This window comes from Toxotes jaculatrix, chromosome 13 (genome assembly GCF_017976425.1).
Source record: "Toxotes jaculatrix isolate fToxJac2 chromosome 13, fToxJac2.pri, whole genome shotgun sequence".
Taxonomy (NCBI): Eukaryota; Metazoa; Chordata; class Actinopteri; family Toxotidae; genus Toxotes; species Toxotes jaculatrix.
Window position 1 is genome coordinate 7254922 of NC_054406.1, and position 24597 is coordinate 7279518.

Here is a 24597-nt window from a genome sequence, read left to right on the forward strand (position 1 = left end):
TTCTAAATTGTACTTTATTTTCTTTTAAAGACATATGTTTTAAAACAGCGATTGTAGAGAATAAATAAAGAAACATTATGTTTTTGTTTTGTTTTGTTTTTTAACTTCCATAGGTACATTTATGTAATTAAAAACTCTATAAGTGTGTCCATTGTCTTGTAGACCGCAGGAATCCTCTTTTTTTTTCCTCTTAAATTAAAAAAGAAATTTTCACATCTTTCCCCCTCATCAAATTGATTACCAAATAAATTAAACGTAAAAAATCAAGATAGAAAAATTCCCAGCCCTTCCTTCCGCTTTGTTAATTTGAAAAGTAGTGGCAGCAGAGAATCTTAACTCGTGAAGTTTTTAAGTCCTTTTAACTCCATTTTTAAACCAAGGTATGTACAGTGAGAGGAAATCCATTTCTCTTCCAGTTTAATTACCCCATGTTTTTAATTTACGTATAAATAATAAAACTAACTCTACATAACAATATTACCAATGGTAATCATACAGAATAGTATTTTCTTTTGCCTCTGACTGTGTAGACTGGCCTTCTGTTTACGCCATAGACCACAAATCACACTATACAGTAGAACCCTGTTCAGTAGAATAACATCAGTGATATGCTTTTTCTTAACATGTAGATCTTGTTGCCGACAATAGAATATGTACATAATATAAATGAATCCAGCTGTGGAATGATACAGTAGGAACTCTGGAGCACTTCTGATATTGCGGATGCTGATTCTGAGAATGTATTTGTTGCTGACATTACTGCTGCTGCTGCTGCTGTTGTTGTTGTTGGTGTTTTTGTAAGCGCATACACGTGATACTGCTTTTTGTGAAGTGTTGCTCCTGTGCTATACGGTTGGTCAAACAACCAAAAAAAGGCTGGGACATCCCAAGTGGTTTTTCTTGATTGAACTCTTAGGTTTTCCTGGAGGTAAAGAAGAGGAGAGACAGAGACAGAGAGAGAGAAAAAAAGAGCACACAGCATTTTAAACCAAATCACAGGAATAAAACACGTACATTTAAGACTTTGGAAGTGGAGTGGTGTCTGCAATACACACTGCTTGCACTGACGCCTCAGGGGGAGTCTCAGTAATCAACTAGTGTCCATGCAACTCAAATAGTGACAGTCATACTGCTGCAAGTGTATGCACGTTCTCAGAAATACTGTCATATCTTTTGGCAGGCAAATTAATTCAGAACATGCACGGTAGGAATTCTGGTAGGGGATGAACTCTCCAAATATTAGAAAACAGTTGGAGATTCTTTCACATTTATTCTAATAATCCTCAGGACCATGCTGGTCACCAAACTGTAGTTAGAGAGGTAAGATTTCAGACCCAGCATTTAGGAATCATCCACCAAAAAGTTTATTTGTGATGCAGGGTGCTGCAAACAGGGCATCTGCAGGTACCAGAAACAACTTGTTGACACTTTTTAATACATGTTTTTAAAGTCAGTTTACCTTTATTTAATACCAATTGTGTATCAGAGCAGTAAATGTGAACTATCTCTCACTTATAAATATCGACTCCATTAAAAACCCCTTAACAAGCAGTCATTACTATTATTGTTCAAACCTGCTTTATTTTCTATTAATTCTAATTCTCATTTGAAACAAAATGTCTAAAGATATCAAATATGTCGGGGTGAATTTAAGGGAAGCCTGAATAAAATTATGCACTAATGATCTGGTATATTGAACATATAATGTGCTGTATATAATAAATGCTGTATGCATGAAAACCATGGAGTGTTGGGTTTGAATATTTCACTCAGTGCAAACAACATTTATCTTCAATGAGTAGCTGAAACAAGCTGTCACACAATGTGGTGCCTTAAAGACACTCAAGGAAGAAAGACGGGGGAAACTGTATGTTAAGGGGCGTTTAAAGTACAATGAAATGTGTTAATTTGCCATGGAAGTGTTTTGGGGTTTTTTTGTGCTACAGAGAAAAATTACTGGCTGGTTTTCAGCCTAAAAATGATTCAAACCTTATTCATTTTGTTTTTCAGGACAAGAAACATCCTTGAGTTATAGTTTAAATTAGGAAAAATCCTTAGAAACCAAACATCAGGCTTTTTAAGGCATGCTATTTGATTTTTTTTTTTCCTTTTTATTCATGTTAATAACCTGCAGGTACCCTGTGCAAAAGACACAATAATTCAGGTTGTTTCTGATGTGAAGTGGACATTTTGTGTTATATTATTTGAGTATTTTTGATTCCTATTTTTTATGTTTTCGATGTTCCAGAATTCCTACAGAGGAATGCAGTTCCTCAGCCAGCAGCACGTGTCACAGGAACCAAACAGCTTTACCCAAAACCTTCTAGAGCAAAGTTAGTGTCTCAGTTGGTACAACACGCACACACACGCACACCACACACACACACACACACACACACACACACACTTACACACAAATATTTTTTCACATCTACTCAATACAAAACAGTCGCACAAATATGAATGCACACACCTGCTCTTTGTCTCACGCTCACACGCAGAGTCACTCATACACAAATACTTTGTTGTCAACCATATACAGGGGAACGTTCAGTACATTTTCAGTCTCACAAAAACCAAACAAAGTTCAGGCACAAAGTCACTTGGATTTGAGTTACAACCAAACAAAAACCCCGCATCACCGAAAAACTACCACACCAACCAACTAAACAGAGGGAATATGTAAGAATGATAATCATGACAGACAACAAAAAGGAAAGTAATCAAAACCAAAAAAGTCTAAAAAGAAAAAATTCTATTATATCCATATTTAATGGACAACAGGCTAATTTAGTTCTTATCGCTGAAGCTTTTAGGAAAGAAAAAAACAGCATGTCATGATAATCAATTACTTACAGATGCTGAGGTAAAGTGACAGTTATTGATCAGTGTTTGCAAGGATTAAAAACCAGGACAAAATAATGAGAGGAAACTCACAACGCACCAAACACACTTCATGGTCGCCACAGTAACCCGCCATGCAGTTGAGCATGGTGAATCAAGGCAACGGCCCAAAATAAAAATTGCTAATGGCAACCATCACAGGCAATATCGCCACAGCAACCAACACAGGCCAATTAACTTACAACGCAGTGAGAAGGAAGGGGGGAGGTTTTAGAGGTTGCTAGGCAACCGTAGCCATAGCGACGCACGTCTCCACGATATATGTATGGACGGGACAGTCTTGAGAGTGGTGTGATGTTTTTTTCAGGAAAAATGGCATATGGCACAGCACAAAAACAATAAATGAAAAGTAAAACAAAAAATTAATGACGAACAGTAGTTGGCATTCAACCCTGCGACAGAACACTGGTTAGACAGAACATTTGAACCCAGTAAAAGTCTACTTCTCAGTAAAACTGTCCCTACAAACTAGGCAGAAAGAGAAGGAGCCACTTTTACACAACATAGGTATCTTCTGATCCTTGCACTGTATTTCAGATTGATGGTATTTTAAGAGCGTTGCCACCTCAGTAAAGTTAATCTACTGTAGGGTTATTGACTTATTCAGTTCCACATGAGAGATAGGCATTTAAGTACTGAGCCCCCAGTTACATCCACTCTGCCTCCTAAACTTCCAGACACATTTTCCAGCTGTCTATCAAACCCTGCCCAAGCCCTCCTCGTCAATACACAGTAACTCACCTCCTTCAGTAAGGCCTGTTGGCATCCTTAGGCCTCTTCAGCTGCACCTTCAGTCTCTTCATGCCGATCTGGAAGCCGTTCATGGCCTGGATGGCAGTCTGGGCGCTGGACGGGTTGTCAAAACTCACAAAACCTAAGGAGGAAAAAAAGGTGAAAGCAAATGAGGCTAAAATTACATGTAAGGTGAAAACATGTCTTTTGTTACATAACAAGGAAAGTCTGTAAACACCACAAGGTGACAATGGCCATCACAGACATTACCATCTCTGCTACCACCACCGTGACTCACCGAAGCATTTGCTCTGGTTGGTGGCGCGGTCAACAAACACCTTTGCAGAGATGACGTTTCCAAAGGGCAGGAACATCTGCAGTATCTCTGAGTCGGTGAACTCCTGTGGCAGGTGGTAGATGAAGATGTTACAGCCCTCGGGACCTTAACGCAAAGACAGGAGAGAGACAAGGACATGGAAACGACATGACGAGACAGGACAGGTTACGAGATCAGTAAAAATTGCAGTGTTGAGGAAACACTCGTATGAGGAACAGTGAGCAACAATATTTTATTTTACAGAGCTCTTGATGCTCAGAGATGTTTTACTTGAAAAGTTTGGTAAATGAAAAAGAAAACTACAAAACCAAAACACAAGAACAGAATAGAATATAAAATCAAATATTAAAAGCAGTATTATTTGTTTTCTTGTTAAGAGTTAGAGGTGCTGTAGGCAGATTTTGTTACCTTTGGACATTTCATTTTCATATCATACAAAAACGAATGAAAACCAATAGATAGCTCGAATGACAGAGGAGGAAAACACAATCAGCTTTGTAAAACACAGGAGCATTGTTTTCCAAAAACGATTACCTGTTCTGTAAGTTCGAGTGATTTGTGGCAAAAGGGCTAAAACATGCCAAACCACTGGAATGTCTCTCTAAAATATGATTATTCCACATTTGTGCTCTTTGAGTTTACCTTCCCGTTGCTGCAGCTGCTGTGGCTGCTGCGGCTGCTGAGCCACCAGTGTGGGCTGGTGGGGGAACGGCTGTCCCACCAGGCCGTAGGCAGCAGGGTAGGTGGCTGACGGAGAGGAGGAACAGGTGAGCAGAGAGCGGGCAAGCAGAGCACTGCAAACTAATCATTTTTTTACTCAACATCAACATCTGACAGAGCTGCATTCCCACCTACAGATTTGCTAAAGCTGGGAGATGTTTTGCATATAGTTTGTGATGTATGACTCATTCTATAGAGCTGCAGGATATTTACATTTTTTAATATATGTGCATTGACTATGTTTTGACTTTGGATGTAAATTTCTGCTTAAACATGCAGTGTCAGGTAGTCGGGGAGTGCAAAGGTAATGTAGCTGTATTCCATTATGTTGCATAAAACTGTTTTGCATTCTGGTTTCACAGATTGAAAAGTTATTTCTAGGAACTAAGCCTTAAAAAAAAAAAAATCAGAGGCACAGTGGTGAAATTTTATGTAACATGCAACAAAAACTGAATATTTGTGAAATTATTTGTTTGTGCATCTGAAATCAGTTTGAACTTTGTAAGTTTGCTTTTTCTCCTACAAACATCGATACCTCTAATAACATATGCATATTATTATCAAGAGCAGCAGTAAGACAAGCACATAGAAATGCATTTCTATAAATAAATGTCAGTTTACGGTACAATTTATAGCTTTGTATCGCACACATCTAACACAATTAGTACTGAGACTGTGAGGCTCACCTGTATAGTGCTGCATGCCTGTATAAGCTTGCTGTAGGGGGTCCAGGACAGGACTCTGAGCTGTGACAAAGTAAGCATATCATCACAAACTGCACCAACACACACACACACACACACAAAAAATCCCAAATGCTATTTGGAGCACATCAGCACGCTCCAAATAACTCTCAGTGCTTTAGTTTCATTTCATTTCCTCTTAATTAGACCCTCGCTATTGCACATCGGAGCAGGAAGCCTGTGGAGGAACATTTTATGACAGAACCACAGTCATTCTTCACTTAGGGTGAGATGGATGTACCTTGATAGGCATGAACCCCGTTGGTGTACAGGGTTTCAGTGGCTGACTGGCCGTTGGGTGGAGCTGGCACAGAGGGGTAGCTGTTCACTGCAATTGGTGGAGGCAGAGCAGGAACAGGTGTGGCTGCGATGGAGGGTGGAGTGCTGGTACCTGCAGACATGTTCAGGACATGATTTTTTTTTTTTTTAATTTCATCTTTTTGTTCACTGACAGCATAAATATTTAATTTGTGGAAAAACAGCAGATAAGTACAGACTTGTGTTGAGATGACTAAGAGACTCATCAATCAACATAAAACTATTTGAATTCCAGTTTTGATTATCAGTTATTTTAGTCATTCATATAAAAATGCCAACTATTTGCTCTCTATAGTTTCACTACTTGTTTTACTCTAAACTGAAGCAATGAATACTTGCCAGTACACTAGCTTTAACACAATACTTCAGGTTAAAGAAATACTGTCGGGAAATATATAAAATAAAAATAAAAATTCATGAGAGTCACAAAAATCTCAAACATCCTGTCAATACTGTCATCAGCTTCAAACATACAGTATCAGTTAGGATATAATATAAACTATCCAGCTATGTGCAGGAAACAGGCTTCTCTAACTCAGCTGCCATCTTATTGGTTTTTATACCTTAAAAGTAAAAGCTAACGTGGCTAACATCATGACAGTCTGATAAAGAGAGAGAAAACTACAAAATATATGTTTGTTGCTTTGTCCTCTTAGGTCCACCTCTCCTTGCGTATCTGTCCTCATATTTCAAGCAGAAATCTAATCAAGGCCGGTCGGGGCCAGACATCTCTGCCTCTCATTACCTGAGGATGGGGTGATGGATGCGATCGGCGTGGCAATGATGCTGCTGGGGTTGAGGGCGGCGAGCTGCTGCATCTGAACCGCCGCCACCGTGGCAACAGGAGAGAGGTAGGCCGACTGCGCCACCAGGGCCTGCTGCTGCATCAACTGGAGGATGGAGAGAGAGGATGTGATTGAGAGGGGAGGACAGGGTGAGAAAGGGGAGAGAAGCAGCCAGGAGATTTGAAGTTAGGAGGAATGTGTCTGTGTTTGTGTGTGCAGAGTATAGGCTGTAAGTGTATCTTCAGTGAGTCTAATCTCAAGCTTGTAAAGTAAAACAAAACAAAACAAAACAAAAACACTCCAGAGGACTTTAAAAAACTAAACAGGCTCAACATCAGACATTTAGTGAGTGATTTCTGTAGATTACAATCGTAGACAGACACATTATGCTCAGATTTTCATTATGAAACAGCTCAAATAACGGGACCCAGTCATAAAAGTCCGGACCATTTAATATAATTGCGATGGCTCCAGACTCAACCTCAATCAGGAGTCACTAAATGTCTAAAGGCCGCATCTCTGCACTCTGCAACACAACACAGACAAGCTGTCCTTGGTGGCCTGCTCCGTTTTTGCAAACCAGTGCGGAAGCTTCACAGTATTTCTAATCAGTCATTAAAGCCAAAGCAAGGTAATGATCTGACTTCAAATCATGCAGCGTGTTCCAGCTCTAAACTGTGAGGGTAAAAATAACTGACTGAATTTCTCCTATTGTGCAGTTTTTAAGGGGACCTGCGCTTTACTGATGATTCTTTTTTCTTTATATAATGTTTATGTTTTAGTTTAATGAAGTACAGCACTTTGTGAACACATCCACCGCAGAGTAAAAATGTTGTCAGGCCTCCTTAAGCATCACAAATTGAACAACTGTTAATGAGCCAAATCTAAAACCATTTGCACTAAACGGTCAATTAGCAAACACGAGAGCGGTAATGTGGCTTTACTCTACACTGTAAATTGTAATTTTTCCTGGCAACATTATCTAGTATGGCATTAAAACTCTTCTATGAGAATCACATGGAACATATCACACTGAGTAAGATTTGCTTTTCCAAAAAATATATTTTGAGTCTTCTCTTTGAGCACAGTTTGAGTCAAATCATTTTTACGTTTTGTAACATCAGCTTTTGCTTCAGTACTTTTACATCTTTTACTTGTTTTGGTCACAAGTCACGTATGGTTCAAGCTTGATCTCTTTCTGATTATACAAATAAGGCTTGATGCTGAGTTGGAGTTAACATCAGACGGAAACAGAGAGAAGAGAGCAGACAGGAAAGCGAGGAAACAAGCATTAAAACAAACTGAACAGAAACCAGATTGTAAGGTTATTTCCTCTGTGTTTCATTATGGATATTTATCTAATAAAAAAATGGATATAGACCTCTCAGCAACACTTTGGAGGTAGTGTGTTAGAAATGTATATGTGTGTGTTCCTCACAGCCTGTGTGTAGGCGTTGTATGCCCCAAGGTGCAGGGTCATGGGGCTGATGACGCCCAGCTGAGAGGCCACCTGCTGCATCCTCCTGAGCCCTCTCTCCTTCTCCGAATCGGCAAACTTAACCACCAGGCTGGATGAGGCGCCCTGTGGAGGTAACATAAAAAAATGTTAGCAAATAGACAATAATAAAGCTAAAATTATATGTTTATATACATGTTAAATGTTTATACAAAATGTCAGAAAAACATAGATAAATATGTATTTTTCATATAACCTCAGTTGTTCTTTTAATTTAGTGAACCTGCATGGAAGCACAGTAAAAAATCACCTCCAGCAGAAGAAAACCGAGAGGCACATTTTACAAAGATTTTGTCCTCTATTCTGTGTGTGTGCGTGTGTGTGTGTGCGTGTGTGTGTGTGTGTGTGTGTGTCTGTGTGTGTGTGCGTGTGTGTGGAGGATGGGTAGAGAAATGAGAAGTGGTGACTATTAGCTGAGTCACCATGTTGAGTGTCTAAATGACTGGATTTGGAGCATCTGAGTGTGTCTATTTGAGTTTATGTGTAACCATGTGTATGTGTAACTAGTTGTATTTGTGTGGTTTGTGTGTCTCTCTGTCTGTGTGTGTGTGTGTGTGTGTGTGTATGTGTAGGGAGGTGACTTACAGGTAAAGTACGACTCCCATGCAGAGCGTTGATGGCGGCCTGGGCCTCTGCGTTGCTCTGGAACTTTACAAATGCACACCCTACACAAAATGACACACCATTAAACGTGGCCTCACACACACACACACACACACACACACACACACACACACACACACACACACACACACACACACACACACACACACACACACACACACACACAGTATAAAGAAACTACTTCCCTTTAAAAATACATTAGGAGCCGTCTTACATCTAGTGCTTCATCAGTTACTAAGGCATCATTAAACATGGTCCACAAAACATTCATTGCTTCATCAATCACAGCCCGTAAAACCACCAAACGCATCATTAGCCATGACCCATAAAACCTATTGCACCATTAGTCATGCCTCATGCAACAAACGCAGAAAAATCTAGCATCTGTGTTTGAACTGTCGCCGGACTTTGATTTACATGGCAAATATCATTAGCATTGTTGTTAGTGACAATAGAAATTTACATTCACGTGATGGTAATGTGCCGCAGGCCTAATTCTCAGGCCCGAATAAAAATACGAATAGTTAAGCAAAGTCAGCGTCGCACAGCTGCAATCATTTCATAGTGTAGTGCTTTAAAAGCTGAAGGACACTTAAGAAACAGGTGTTTTGGAAACTGTGGGGGGAGGTGGTAAAGCTTTTCAAAATCATCTTGCATCCTCATAACTGGGACAAACAAGCCAACAGGATTCAGAATTCAGTAGTAAGTCGTGTCTATAAATGCCTAAATGTACAGGCACTATTTGGTGGTTTTTGAGTGTACAACAGATCAGCGTGGGTATAATACTAAGCATAGTCAAAATTCGTAGACATGGCTTTTTTGGATCTACAACAGTTTAGTGTGTGTAGGCAAAAATTTGGAACAGATCATCAGATGATGAGCGATACTGATCATCTGATGATCTGAAATGGAAAGAAGATAAACTGTTAAAAGGAAAAATGTCTAATATTAAATCTGCGTATGCCAACCTTTTTATGTAAGTCTGTAATCTAACAGAGAAAGAGCAGTCTGTGTTTTTATCCTGCTTTGATTTTATATAGAACACTTTGTGTTATATGCTGTGTATACAGTAGCTTTGTTTTAGTTTGCATCTTGTGTTTATTACCTTTGCTGGTACCGTCAGGCCCACGGAGCACCGTGCACTCCTCTATGCTGCCAAATGGCTCGAACATCTTTCTCACATCAGTGTCCGTCTGCTGTTTCCCCAGCATACCCACAAACAGCTTCCTGTCTTCTAAGGGGAAGGAGATCGCCAAGGATGGGAGGGAAGAAAACAGGATAATGTGTGGATAATGTGAGTGCGATTAAAGAAGGAAAAAGGTGGAAGTAGATGTTTTATGAGAGAGGTGACACAGGCAGTGAAAAAGGGGGGAAAGGGGGAGAAGTGCCATGTCACCGTACATGCATGAATAACAGAGAAACAACAGTGTGATAAGCAGCTACAAAGCAGGGTGGGTGTCAGCCTGCCATACTTCAGCTCGCCACCAGAGTGCAGTAAGATGAACATCACAACAAACAAACAGCATCTGGCGGTGACTCAAATGTTTGTCACCCTCTGTGTTGTCAGAGAAGCTGCTCCGTCTGTCCCCGTCTGTGAGGGATCAGACCAGCGTTTCTGCATGTTTTAGCCCATTCACTACAAACGCGTACATTTTACATTTCAGCACACTACTCTCCATCACACACCGTACGAAAAACACCGTACGGAAACCATCTGTTGGAGACCTGAAGCATGAGATGCAGAATCAGTCACAGTCAACATGTCACATCGTCTTTATTGCTTTGTTACAACTATGAAACGTATCAGCCTTTCCACCCAGCAAGTTATCTAGCTCACACGTATTTCAAGTGTCTACAAGTTAACTGTCATTGAATACTGAAATGTAAGGGAACCAGTGGCTTTTCAAAATGGTCAACACCAGTTTATAGTATGTGTGCGTTACAGTAAACAAGCTAAAACCTTCTTAAGGTCTTTGACAACAGGCTAAAATAAAATGAGTTCTCACAATGTTGAAAAGTTGGAGAAAATGAACTGATTAGGTAACTGATTAGATGTTGGAGCAGGTGGATCTTCAACAGGCCTTTTTCACAGCAGGCATTTTGACTTGTCATAGTAGGAAAAGCAGTAGGTGTTACTAATAACACGAACAATGGCTCAGGTCTGTTCAGGTGTCCCTGTAAGCTGTGACAGTGTGACAGGGAGCCAGTGTGCACAATACCAGGATGATGAAAATGAAGCAATTCAGCCTTCATTAATTGTATCATTTACACCCGTACTTTTCCTATTGTGGCATGTCAAAATGTCCTCTGTTGAAAAAAAAAACACCCATGACAAATCAGCGGTGTAGTGAAAAGGAGAATTTGTACTCAGATGTCATAGCTTTCCTACCTGCAAAAAAAACAAACACTATACAGGCAGACTTTTATAACCAGTCTTTTACCTGTATTTTGACAAAATAACAGCCTTGCATGTGTGACGGAGTGCCAGCTGTGCCTCAACCAAGCTTCCAGTTTTCAAATTGATTCTTATACCTTGCTGAAAATCAACAGCTGCCATAAAACTGTGGCATTCATTGTAAAATTGGCAACAATAAAGTACAATATATATGAATTGTAGTAAATGAGCAAAAACACATAAAAACAAAATCGTTAAGTTTTCAGAAACAGCAGGAACTTATAATAATGTGCTTACAAATGTTGAGAAGTGGGTGAAACTAATCCTAACTGATTAGGTGACTGATTGATTAGATGTCAGGGCAGAAGGCTCTCCAGAGACATTTATGAAAACAGCTGTGCAAATCCAGTACTGAAGCACACTTGTGCTGGTTTGAATGTGCAACAAAATAGAAATTTAAGAGGTAATTGGATCTAATACTGACTCTTGAAATCATGGTTTTGTTAAAGCAGTAATCTGCTGGAGGAATGATCAAATTTTGAATGTTTTCTATGCAAATTGTTGTTGCTGCAGTTGATTGTAGAAATGTCCTTAATCATCAGATGATATTGTCTTGATTATGGTTTTGTTATCACTGTCATTTTGAGATATTGTCACATTCCTAAGCACTGCTCTCAAAAACTTATTTTTTTTTTCACTTGTTGCAAGAAAAACACTTCACTTGTTGCAAGAAGTGTTGATGTCTGACTAAATAATTTGTTAAGATTTATATTTTTGATTGTGAACAGCACTGTGAAGGCGCTGTTGTTTGAACAGGTGTTGTGTGTCTGGGTGAGGGACAGGTGTCTCTTACCCCCTCTGCTCTCGCTGTCCGCCGGCTTCACTTGGATTGGGCGGTTCATCTGAAAAGACAGAGGCCACATGACACAGGGAGTTTAAATATAGAACAGGGGCAGTGACCATGAACAAATAATTGAAATAAAAACGAAATAATTGGCAGTAACTGAAATGTTACCATGGCACTTGATCAAAATGTGGCCACTATTGTCCTGTTAATTGCAAGAGATGACATTCACACATACTGACTTCACATAACCCATCTATTATTACTGTAATATGACGTCATAGCGACACATATGCCTGTAGGGATGTTTGTGAATTCAGCCTGTGCTCCAGCCTCCTACGTTCCCCCAATAATTTTCTCCTTTCCCTTTTTTGCCAGCTCTACTCCAGCAGACCATGGCTGACACTGATATGTGTGATATTACATTCACAGTGTCGCACAGTCTCTCTCTCTCTCTCTCTCTCTCTCTCTCTCTCTCTCTCTCTCTCTCTCTCTCTCCCCAACTCTTCTCCCTGAGTCTCTCTCAGAATCAGCTCTAATCCCGCCGTCTATCGTTCCTTCTCCCCCTATCACACAAAACCAGGAAAAGCACACACCCACGCGGGATTGGGGAAGTGATAAGATTAAGAACACTCGCCGGCTAATCTGGATTACAGGAGCACGCAGCATCAGAATAGTGAGAGATTCTGAGCCTGACAGAGAGGCAGAGACAGACGGGGTATACAGAGTTAGAAAGGAAGGAATCACATCTAAAAAAAAAGAAAAGAAAACAAAGAACAAAGGAATGACAAAGAAAAAGTAGAGCACACACGACACAGAGAAGGATTAAGCGACCTTTTCATAATTCATCAAAAAGCTGCTGGAATCCCATTTTTTTCTGTACTTCTTCCCAAATGTCCTCCCCATTACTTAATAAAATCCCCATATGAAAATGTGCACACATCAGTGCCTCTGCACCTCGTCTTTCAAATGTATAGAGCACGAAAACAGTGAAAAGAGGTGTTGAATGAAATAAAGGAAAGAACAAACAAGAAAGGGCAAAAGGGAGAAGGGTGGGATTGAGAGGGATTGAGGGGAAGGAAAGGAGCATATGGAGGTGGGGGATGAGTGTGTGGAGCTGGGGCTGGAAGAGGAGGAGGGAGAGGAGGAGGGAGATGTAGGTGAGGAGTTGAGGTGAGAGCAACAGAGTGACACTCTGTTAACTGTGGCTTAATGAAGGTCTTAATTATGGAGCTGGTGACATTTCAGCCAGTCACTGATCCCGTGTCACTGATTGATCCGCTGTGATCGGTCACCCGGAGACACTATTGATCGGTGCCGAGGTTGCGCTCCACCGACAGGGCCGCATGCACAAACAGTGTTATCTCCGTGCCGCCACCGTACCAGAACCAGCAGCTGAAATACCACCAACACCTGCTGCAGGGGGCCCCTGTGTCTCCTCACTGCGAACATCCAATTGATTGCACCAATTAATTGGATGATAGAGTAGATGAAGTAGCAAAGTCTCAAAACCATCTTCCAATCACTCAAGCAAATGGAGGTCTGCTCCTGCAATCAGTGAATAGTAATTTTAGTTTAAATTCTAGGTAAAGTTTAGTAGTTGCATAAAATCAGATGTATTTTTTTTCTTTGCAGTGAAGAGAACATCATTCTGACTGGGCCGATGAAGGCCTGTGGGTACTATTTGATCACTGTCAGACTTTCACTTTTTGTTTTTCTTTGTGTCACATTTATTTAAATCATAATGCTCTCTCAGCTTTTTTTATTGACTAAATTTAAAGATACATGCCACATTTTACATTTAAAAAGGTGGTTTAAGGATTCAAAATTTTTAAAAAAATAAATGTTTCAAAAAGGTGTGGACATGGAAACAAAGAAAATGTTACCATGATTACCTCTTTATTTGTTTTTGTTATTGACGAGATGTGGCAATTTGGGACAGTTTCCTTTTAATCACACCAAAAAAATACATCACATACATTTAGGGATGTGACATATACCTAAATGTAAATAAGCATGAGTTCATGTTTTCACATATACCTGTCCATGAGAGGTTTTTCACACTTTTTCATGCTATAACTTCTTGAGAAACAAATACTGAGAACAAGACCTTGGTGTCCTCGGTGGTCACTATGGTCCTGTGCACATAAAATACACATAGACAGATTCTTCAAATCTACTATGAAACCAGACTCAGATTAGATCAGTTACTTTTCTGATACAGATATAAAAAATATCTCACAGTTTAGTTATGGACTCAAAGCTGATACTACAACCTCCTGGCAGCAGTTTAATGTGACATCTTTGACTAATCACATATTTGAATGACGCCTGTAAAAAATCCCAGGGTCCATATTTCAGTGCAGGAAGACAAACAGTGAAGGCCGTGGTGGTGGTGATAAGGAGAAGCGCAGCAGATGGCTCAGGAGATTGGAATTAGAATATACAAGAGGGAAAACAGTGAGAAGTGGAGGCATCAAGGCTGTGCTACTTCAGATCGGCACGGCAACCGGCCCCGCTGCTCTGACGAAGACTGCGCTCGCATGGCCATCGTCATGACAACCCCGGTGATGAGAACCCCACATCAGGTAAACAAGGTTGCCCTGAACGACGTGTGGAAGAGACGGGTGAAAAGCAAATGAGGAGGACAAAGGGTGCTTCTAGGTCGAGAGATAGAGGGATTAGATGGGGGGGAAGGAAAAATGAAAGACACAGAACAAAAAAAGGATGATGGAGGGAGCGTTTGTGCCTGTTGAATGTTGGCGCTGCCTCGAGAGCAGATGCAGAAGCAGGGAGAAAAATATCTCCCTCTAAGCCTAAACCACTAACACACACTTTACAGTAATTTGCTCTCTCCCCTCCTCCTCCTGTTGCTCCCCTCCCCTCCCCTTTCTCTCTTAGGCTTGTTTACAAAAACAGTCCCATACTGTGCACAGACAACACACAGGCAAAACCTGCCTGATCAACAGCCCATTTTACCAGTGTGTTTTTTGCTATTTGATTTTTTCCTCCCCCTGCGCCCCATCTCCAAACACACAGCGCAGATATTATATACAGTCATCCTCAGACTAAACACACATACATTATTCTCACACACACACACTCTGTCTGCTCCTGTCGGTCACAGCAACATGAGCACACATCTACACATACTTAATCTTTTCGCTCTGTGATGCCGCAGGGGATTTCACAAGGATTATGAGATATTAAATCCATAGATTATCCAATCAAATCACAGCTCGACCCCTTCGCCATAATGCATGACCCCCCATGTCATCAACGTCCATACACACCAAGGAGTGGCACTCACTCCAATGTAAATGCATTTTCATCTACTACGGCAACATAAATGCGTTTTAGATAGAGGATCGTTGACAGTCGGAGTGAGCAAAGCATATTGATGATGACATTTTTCTCGCCTTCCTATTATGACCCGCAGAGCAGATGATAATCTCTATACTTTCAGCTCAACGTAGCCAGTGTTGTTAAGTCTGTATAGCAGGCTGCTGCTGTGTGAGGGTGACACATTTCTGTCGCCTGTTTTCTCTTCCAATTTCAATCCATTCTGCTTGTCTGCCCTGAAAAGCAGCCAGTCTGAATGGTAAATATATCAGCGGAGACCATCTCCCCTGCTCTTTCAAGAACATTTACAGCAGGGAGGCAGAGTTGGAGGTAGGGGGGTGTAAAGTGTGTGTGTGTGTCTGTCTGTGTGTGTGTGTGTGTGTGTGTGTGTGTGTGTATGTATGTGTGTGTGGGGGGGGTTGTAGTTGGGTGGGGCGGGGGGCACAAAGACAATTTTCCGTCTTCGCCTCCCCTCCGCTCCATCACACAGCGCTGGTCATTGCATCGTGCCGGTCGCCAAGCAACCTGGCATCCCTCGTCCCCGCCGTCTCCAGGCAACGAGACCTGCGACCGTAATCAACCTGCCACCTCCCGCCTCCCGCCTCCCCCTCCCCCCTCCCCTCCCTCTCATCCCTGCTCTGTTCCTCTCCAGTCTCTGATGCTCTTGCTCCCTCGCTTCTCCATCCACCTCCTCGTCGCAAATGCACTTACGCTGGGACGCACTTGTGAATTCACCCGGGGGAAAAGAAGAAGCACAGGTGGAAATTGGTGTATTCACAGGCCAAAAAAAGAACGGAAAAAAAAAGACAGAAAAAAATGAGATTAACAGACGCGGATGATTGTGAGCTCGCACAAAGAGTTGGAACAAAGCAACAGAGGCAGGGACAAAAAAGCAGAGATGCTCTAGTACGGTCTGCTAATGTTTCCACACGTGGATGCACACACAGATGCGCACACACGGGCGGGTAAACACACAAAGCGGAGACAAACTCTACCGTCTCCTGAATTCAGCCAGTCGCTAAATCAATCAAACACAAAGAGACTGACAGCACGACGTCTGTACAGTTCAATAATATTTAATCAATAAGCCAGTCTTCAGTGTCAAAGCTGCTTCCCAGGGTTGTCTCCTGCTCCTACAGGGTTCATTAGTCTGTCCAGTATCAACATGAAGCTGACATTCAGCCTTTTTGTCAGACAGCCAACAAAAATCCTTCAAAGTGGAGAAACTGAATATCAAAGAGTAAATTTCTAACAACACTGGAGTTGACTCTCAATTGTTTTGTCTCTTCTGACTGTTAAATATTCATGTCAAGTGTTGTTTGACTCGACTCAGTGGAGCAGAGGGGGAAAAGAACTGAATCACGGGCAGATTTATGTGTGAGTGTGTGTGTGGGTACATATAGGGCCCATGTCCTACTTTTCTTTTCCTTTTCTTTTTTTTTTTTTTTTTTTTTTAATTTGTGCATGGTTTACACTCTCAAACTCCACTGTAGCGCAGTGTGTATGCGTACTATGACCAGTCCTACGCAAGAGTTCAAAGAGCCTAATGAGTTTTGTGACAACAGCCCCTTTCCACTTTTGTGTGTTCGCCTGCCACGCACGCACGCACGCACGCACGCACGCACGCACGCACACACACACACACACACCCCAACCCCCCGAAACACACTATTTCTCAGTAACAGATGTCTGTATTTAAGCTGATAAACACACTGCCTCAATGCACCTCCAACCCCCTCCACCATTACTGCCACCCACTGTTCATTATGTCAAACTTTCATTCATTTCTTCTTTCCCTCCCCCCACCCTCGCTTATTGTCCCACCCCTCCTCCATTTATCCAATTCCTCTCTAATTCACACCCATTTACCACCTCTGTAAATCCAATCTGCATTCATCACTACAGTCGCCCCACAGTGACGTACAGAGCACGGGCCCTTTTTCTGTTGTCAGTCAGCGCCGCCCGTCCTGCACCGTCCCCGTTGCACATTGATATGCATGCATATGTAAATGAATCCACGCCAGATATATTCATCAAGTGAACACATTTGCTCTGAGGTGCGCTAATTGCTATCATCATCATCCCCGCAACTCAATGACGTCAAGACACAGGCTACTAACAGAGGTACTGCTTTATCTGCTTAATGTCAGATACATAAAATTTGTGTATCTACTGTGTGTTTTAGTTTGGTTTTTTTGCCTTGATATACATTAAATAACAGTTTCTACCTTTTTATCTGCCTTTGCTATAAAAAAAAAAGGAGACAAAATGCACAGATTGAAGAGGTCTACAGTGCTAACAGGTATATGAGACTGTTAAAATCATCCTGCAACTGGTCATGGCCCATGTGTATCAACAGCAGAACATTTACTCAGACATTAAGGGCACAAATTACAACATTCTGGCAATACAACTTCCCATCTCATATCCTGCGTGAAAAGCCTGGGTTATATTTAGCATATGCATTTATTTCAGACTATTGATAAAACCCCTCTGTCTGCTCAGTCTGAGTACTTATGGCTGAGTAAATGTCAGGCTTAGTCAGATGTTCCACTCAAAGAGGGCTCTTTCCTCTCGTATGGGCAGCTTAAACACAGAAGGCCTCGCAGCACAGATTTCACTCTCACACACACTGTGAATGAAGAAACCTGAGAGGAGATCATAATAAACCCAACAACTTCCATCCGTCCATGCATCCATCCATGTCTTCGGTTGTGTACTCTCTACGGAAACACGTGCGCACAAAAGCAAACAGACAGTCATACACGCGCACACACAAAAGCACACACCCTTCATTAAACCCTGTTAGTGTGAACACCTGCCCTCCCTTCCCCCACTGCACATGCAAATACACACCAAATACACACACACACACACACACACAGCTACTTTCTCACTTGGGCACAGTTGCACTATTAAATAGTTACTGGATTTAAAATTGATGGTGAGGCTTTGTTGCAAATATTAATTCAAGTAAGTGAGTGTTTATGAGGAGCAATACATCGTGTCTCCACTGAAGCAGATATGAGCTTTAAGGCTCCAGCTAACAATTCTTTTCCTTATTGATTGGAGAAAAAGTTTGACATATTGGAAAAAAGTATTAATATTTTCTCTTGCTGAAAGTTAGATGGGAAGATTGATACTGCTCTGTAGATAAACATCAAGCCAGCAGCCAGTTAGCTTAGCATAAAGAGTGAACAAGGAGGAAGTCTGGTTCTTAAATGAACAACATATTATGTATTAATCAGTGAGCTTCAAAGGTGATGGTTAACATATTTTGGTGCCTTTGGATACAGTCAGACCAGCTGTTTCTCCCTTTCTCCAGTCTTTATGTTAAGCTAAGTAAACCAGATACCAGCTCCAGCTTCATATTTACCAAACACACATGAGAGTGGTATCAATCCTCTCATCTAACTCAGCAAGAAAGCAATTAAGAGTACTTACAAAAATGCCAAATGTTTTCCTCTACCAATTATTTTTGTTTGGTCTCTAAAATGTCAGAAAATAGCAAAATATGCTCATTAGAAGTTCTCAGAGTCCACGGTGACATCTTGAAATGTCTTGCTTTGTCTGAGCAACAGCCCAAAACCTAAATATATTCAGTTCACCATCATCGAGGCCTAAGAAAACCAAAAAATCTGGATCGACATGGTATAACTGGATGTTATTGTCTCTGTGAGCTTCACCACAGCTGATGAGTCTGGACAAACTGGCCTGAGACAGCACAGAGATAAAGCGATAAGAACAGGGGGGGACAAGAGTACAAGATGCCCAAGCAGGACAGAATGAGCTCGCCTAATTTTTTTCTCTTCCCAACCTCCGTTTCCACACTTCCTCTCAGAGTGAATCGTTTTTACTGTTTTTCTCCCTTTCCCAACCGCACCATTCTCTCACTTGCTTTCCTCGCTCTCGGCTCAATGTGCTTTTGACGCTCTTCCTCCTCCTCTCACCTGAAATTAAACACAAGGCCAGGTGCCACTCCGATACAACCATCTGTTCGCCCCTGCCTGACTTCTTTCTCTATCTTTTTTCCCCTTCTTTCTTCTTTTCCATTGTTAGCTGAGAGAAGAAAATCAGTGAAATAGCAGTCCGACACTTACTTCCCAGAGAGGAGAAATGGGAAAAAAAGAGGCACTGAGTGTTAATGACATCCTTCAGCTTTCTCTACATTCAGGTGTGCTTTCAGTTTAGCTCTCTCCTCTCAGTCCTATAATTGCTTTCATGTTATTTCTTTTGTATCGCCCCGACCATGAGATGCCAAAGTTAATTATTCTTTGGCAGTGCAGGTGCAATTAGATGACAATTACACCACAGCTGGTAGCAGGGGTGGGAAGCAGTTCTTGTCCATGTGGGCGTGTATGGAGCTAATAAGATGGTTTTCGTCTTTTTTTTTTTTTTTTTTTTTTTTTCCTTTTGGCACAGGAGGGGGAGGGCAGGGAAGGACTGAGAGAGCACGGGAGGGTTTAGCTTGTTCCATACGGCTTAGAGGTAAGAGGTTGTGAGGAGGAGAGCCGCTGGGATAGAAACACAGGGGGAAGAGGGCTTTAGCCATGGGGCATTGGGCCCTGCTGATCCCCTACGAGAGGTCAGGAAGGTCATGCTACTGTCATGCTAACAATAGGATTTCTTTTGTTGCCACCCTAATACCAGCCTGCTCCTTCAAATTGTCTCTGCAACCCCCAGTAACCCCCTGCCTGCCATTACAACACTACTCTGCTGCTGAAATAATTGGTCGACTGACAGAAAATTAGCCACCAGTGATTTAAATAATCAAGTCATTGTTTAGGTCAATTAATTGCTGGTTCGGGCTTCACCGATTGTGAGGGTTGGTGTTTATTCCTGTTTTAGGCCTTCAACTAATGATTATTTTCATTATTGATTAGTTTGACGATTGTTTTTTCATTTAGCTTTTATTTTAATGCAAAAATGACAAAAAGAAATGGTTTCAGCTTTCCAAATATGATTATTTCTTTGTTTTCTTTCTTCTGTGAGTGAATAATTTGGCTACATCATTCTGGGTGCTGAGAACTTATGGTCATATTTTGCCAGTCAATCTACCAATTATTCAAAATAAATTTAAAAAAGACTGACAGGTTAATCAATACTGCAAATAACAGTTATTTGCAGCCATACACTGTTCACCTGCTTCCTCGCTCCTCCCTCAAAATCTAAGGCCACAAGCTGTCATTCAGGAGAGGAAAAAAAAAAAAAGAAGTGAATGATGTAGATTTCAACAAAAATAACCAAAAGGAAACAGGGTTAAAGCCTTGTTAGTAAAAGAGGAAGCAGAGGCAAGTCTGGGAGCACACTCTGTCTCAGTAATTCCTTGCCTTGTCGCCTTGTCTCTCATATAGTCGGTTATTATAGAGACGCGGCTGTCATGTCATATTTAGCTCTGGAAATGTCATTTGGCAGCACACCTGCTGCCTGGCTATGCTAATAAAGCTAGGTTTAACTTTGATTAGAATTCAGAGGGAGAGATGGATAGAAACAGAGGAGAGGGGGGGAGAGAGAGTGAGAGAGAGAGCGAGAGAGAGAGAGAGAGACACAAAAAAGAAGCAAAACATCAGACAGAATAAGAACTGGCGAAGTCACTCCAGCAGCGAGCCTCATAGCTGTCTCTTTCGACCCATGACATGTAGCAAGATGACTCATGCCTTAACTGGATGGATATGTCTGGATGCATCACATATGAAACATAAGAGGGGAGAGCAGCCTCTGACCTTTATTGGAGCACATCAGCTAAAGGGGGAAGTCGGGCCGACATGTCAAACTCGGTTAATTTTCCTGTGTCACTGTGTGTCCACGTGTGTCTGTGTGGTGAGTTCAGATAGCCTGGAATGCCAGTTATTCTGCTCCCTTTTATATGCATGTGAGCTGCTGAGGACTCGAAAAGACAACGACACACTCACCCCTGGTAGTGTCTTCTGCTCGTGCAGTGCATTCTGGGCTTTGAGGGCGGACTCGCGTGCACAGTATGTCAGGAAGGCACATCCTGGAGATGAACAGTAGACGATCAGCAATTATAAGCGTATGTATTTTTAATGTGTGATTCATATGCTATATATAATGTCAGTGTTGGCCCTGCCATGTTATTGTAAATTAATCTTAATTGGCTGTTTGCCCTGAAGGCCTGTGGGCAGAAACATCACTGACCTATTATAAATGTGTCACTTAATATATGTGCTTTGGTTTAATTTAACAACAGTTTTGGGTCAGCAAGTGTTTAACATTTCTAAAAAAGCTTCCCGCTTTTAATCAGGACATCATTTTTCTAAATATGTATTTAAAGCTGAATGAAAAAATAAATAAAAACTAAATTAATAAATAAAAACAATGAACAACTGTCATTTTGTTAAATAGTTCTCCCAGTAGCAGCGGAGATCTATGGGATTATTAAATCATAATACCTGGAGACTGCTCAGACACAAGCAGTCTGAATGAGTATTTAATATCACGCTGTTCAAGCAAAATGTATGCAGTCCCACATAATAGAGAAAGGCCTTCATTAACCTTTAGGGCTCCCACAAATCATGAATATGTAAATGTATGCAGAATAGGTGTTATAGGTGTTAGAGGACTGATACCACCTGGCCCCATACGTCTCCCAAATGACTGATGGTTTATGTGGATTTATAAAAGCCTTTGTTTTCTGTGCATTAGAAATGACAGCAAGGATCATTGTTTAGCTTAGATCACTTTAAGTCCATCTGTCAAACAGGATTTTGAAGGTGTGGAGGGTTTTCTTCCAAAATATGGGAAGCCCGTTGACCACGTGATGTGCAGTAGCAGTAATGGGTGACACCAACACTTTCAAACTGACTGATATCACCATATGAGACCAACTATGGATGGACAAAATACTTTTTCTAAGACTGATCTGAGACCACTATCTTTCTGGTAATGATAATGCACCTATATGGAGAACTGCTGTGCAACATTTTACACTGTCAAACCTATATCAGTGGTGTTTATTGTGCATATTTTCTTAAGTCTAACAGTCTAAAATTATTTATTCATTCTTGTAGTCTACAGTTTTTAATTTTAGAGTTTGACCAAAGTGTTATGTCTTTTTCAATTAGTTTATATTTAGTTAGTTAGTTTATATTTCTACTGTTTCCACATTTCCATTGTTGCAATACAGTTAGTTAGCTCCCCAATAAGGGTGCCTGTAGTAGATTGACTAAGGTTCAAGAGTGTATTGGGTATTAATCCAAGAGCTGGTGGCAGAAAACCCTGACCCTTCCTATTGTCCATTGTCAGGACACTAAACTCAACTTGCTCTTGATGAGCAGGCTGAAGCTTGCAAACCATGGCAGCGTGAAAATACATATCTAAATAAAATAATTTATTACAATGAAAATAGTTTGCCCAGTTTTGCTAAAATGGTTATTGCTTGACTTAAAAAAAAAATCCTTAGTTAGGGAGATGAATGGAAATACGTTGAGTCAACTTGAAAATACTTAGTATGAGTCATTACCTCAATTTTTAAAGTTGAGTCAAAGCTCATTTTTTTCAGTGTAATCCAAAACAGAAACAATGACTAAAATATTTGGAAATGCGAAGGTACGTGTTTTCCACCAACTGTGCATTAAATATTGTGTTTTTGTCTTCACTGGGATCCCTAAAGAGGCTCCAGGGGGACAACAGCTAAATGAGGAACAGCCTCACTGATAGTTACTGGGAATACAGTCATAACTGGAGGGTATATAGAGGAAAGTACTGTAATTACATCTTTCGCTCTCACCACTATCTTGTCATGACATAATAATGATAAATACTAAATCAACAACATTTTTCTCCATACTGGGCTCTGTGAGACAAAATCTCATCATATGGGAGTTCTTGGTCCTTACCTTTGTGCATCCCTGTATATTTGTCCTTTATCACTGTCAACTCATAGATCTTGCCAAACTGCTCGAAGATGGGCTTCAGGTCCTTCTCCTCCAGGTTTCGGGGTATCTGCCCGATGAAGAGCTTGATTGCGTCAGGCTCCTTCATTGAGAAGTCTGGGGATGAATAATAAGACACACACAGAGTGGAGGCGGTCAGGAGGAGCAGACAGGAGCCTGCAGGCTTAAATTCACACTGCACAGGAGGTGCAAACAGGAGGCCGGGGATGGAGGTGCAGATGGGAGCATTCAGTGGGAATGGGAAGCTGAAATAATAGTTTCTACACCCTCAGAAATATGGTAGACCTAATCCTCTGGTAGATTTTAGGAGTGTATAACACAGATTTCACATTAAAATGTATTAGTAATCATGGCAAAACACATAAATAACACTATGATTACTATATTGAATACTATATTGCTATATTAATGGATGAAAATGCTCAATGAGTAACCTAATTCCACTATGAACTCACTGTTGACTATCACAGACACACTACAAGAGCTATAAAAACTACATATTCTGCAGGAATAGTATTTACTTTTCTTTCAGAGAGATTTGAAAGCAATTACACATTTTCTTACATCATTTCAAACAGCTGAAGCCACTATTTTGTCTTATTAAAAAAAACAATTACAGAAAATGAAATTCAGATTTCATAACTTCCATATTCTTGGCTGTACGTGAACATTTGGAATCAATATTCATGATTCATAGCTACAAGGCTAAGATATACTCTCTCTTCCAACATATAGATAATAAAAAATTCAAGTCACATCACAGTAAATAATAGTAAACACAACCCTTCCTCGCACTGAATTCGGTCTAGGCCGCCTGTATTCAAGCCCCCCCACAGAAACATGCCAGTGTGTCTGTCAACACAGCTGGAGACCTCCGCTCTCTTTGTCAAGACGTGGGTGACAACAACAATGACCTGAACATGATTTTACACATTTGACCAAACACACAAACCAAGAAAGAGTTAAAAAATAAATAAATTAAAAAAAATCATACCTGTGGTGCTGTTCGTGGCAGAGAATCGGCGGAATCGGTGGATGCCTTTCTTCTTCCCCCCGCTGTTATTTAGTTATCAAATCTCAATTATTCAGTTCATTTGTCTGTAAGAGCGTCTCTGAATCCTGTAACAAGTTAGGCCTGTACCCCCCCTAAAACAACACAACTAACATCCAGCGACGGTCCTTTATTCGGCATGAGCGTGTTTTTCTAGATCTGCTTGTTGTTTTTTCCCCCCCTGCTCTTTCCTGACAGATGCTCCGTTTTTTTTTTCTTTTTTTTTTCCTCAAATAAATCTGATATAAAAATAAAGAAATCTCTCACTGGCTTGGCTAAACGGAGAGTGTTGAGATAAATTGGTATTTAGGCTTCCTTCAGTAAACCGAAGGGAAGTGGCAGTCTGCTTGGTTGTCCTCTTCCTCTCCCTCTC

The 24597-nt window shown here is 41.0% G+C and overlaps 1 protein-coding gene across 2 annotated transcripts; it reads right to left on the bottom strand.

Moving 5' to 3' along the window:
- Positions 1-54: 54 nt before the first annotated feature.
- Positions 55-24510, bottom strand: celf3a (cugbp, Elav-like family member 3a). Of its 2 annotated transcripts, none has more exons than XM_041052826.1 (14): positions 24168-24510; positions 23117-23269; positions 21173-21255; positions 11928-11976; positions 9785-9910; positions 8641-8720; positions 7978-8121; positions 6500-6644; positions 5678-5827; positions 5380-5439; positions 4616-4720; positions 3935-4078; positions 3646-3778; positions 55-922 (listed from the first exon to the last, which is right to left on the bottom strand). In XM_041052826.1, the coding sequence occupies exons 2-13, from the start codon at positions 23259-23261 to the stop codon at positions 3651-3653; spliced, it is 1359 nt and encodes a 452-aa protein (XP_040908760.1). In that variant the 5' UTR covers positions 23262-23269; positions 24168-24510; the 3' UTR covers positions 55-922; positions 3646-3650. The 2 variants fall into 2 exon arrangements, with proteins under 2 accessions (XP_040908760.1, XP_040908759.1); XM_041052825.1 differs by having other exon boundaries at positions 9785-9913.
- Positions 24511-24597: the final 87 nt, after the last annotated feature.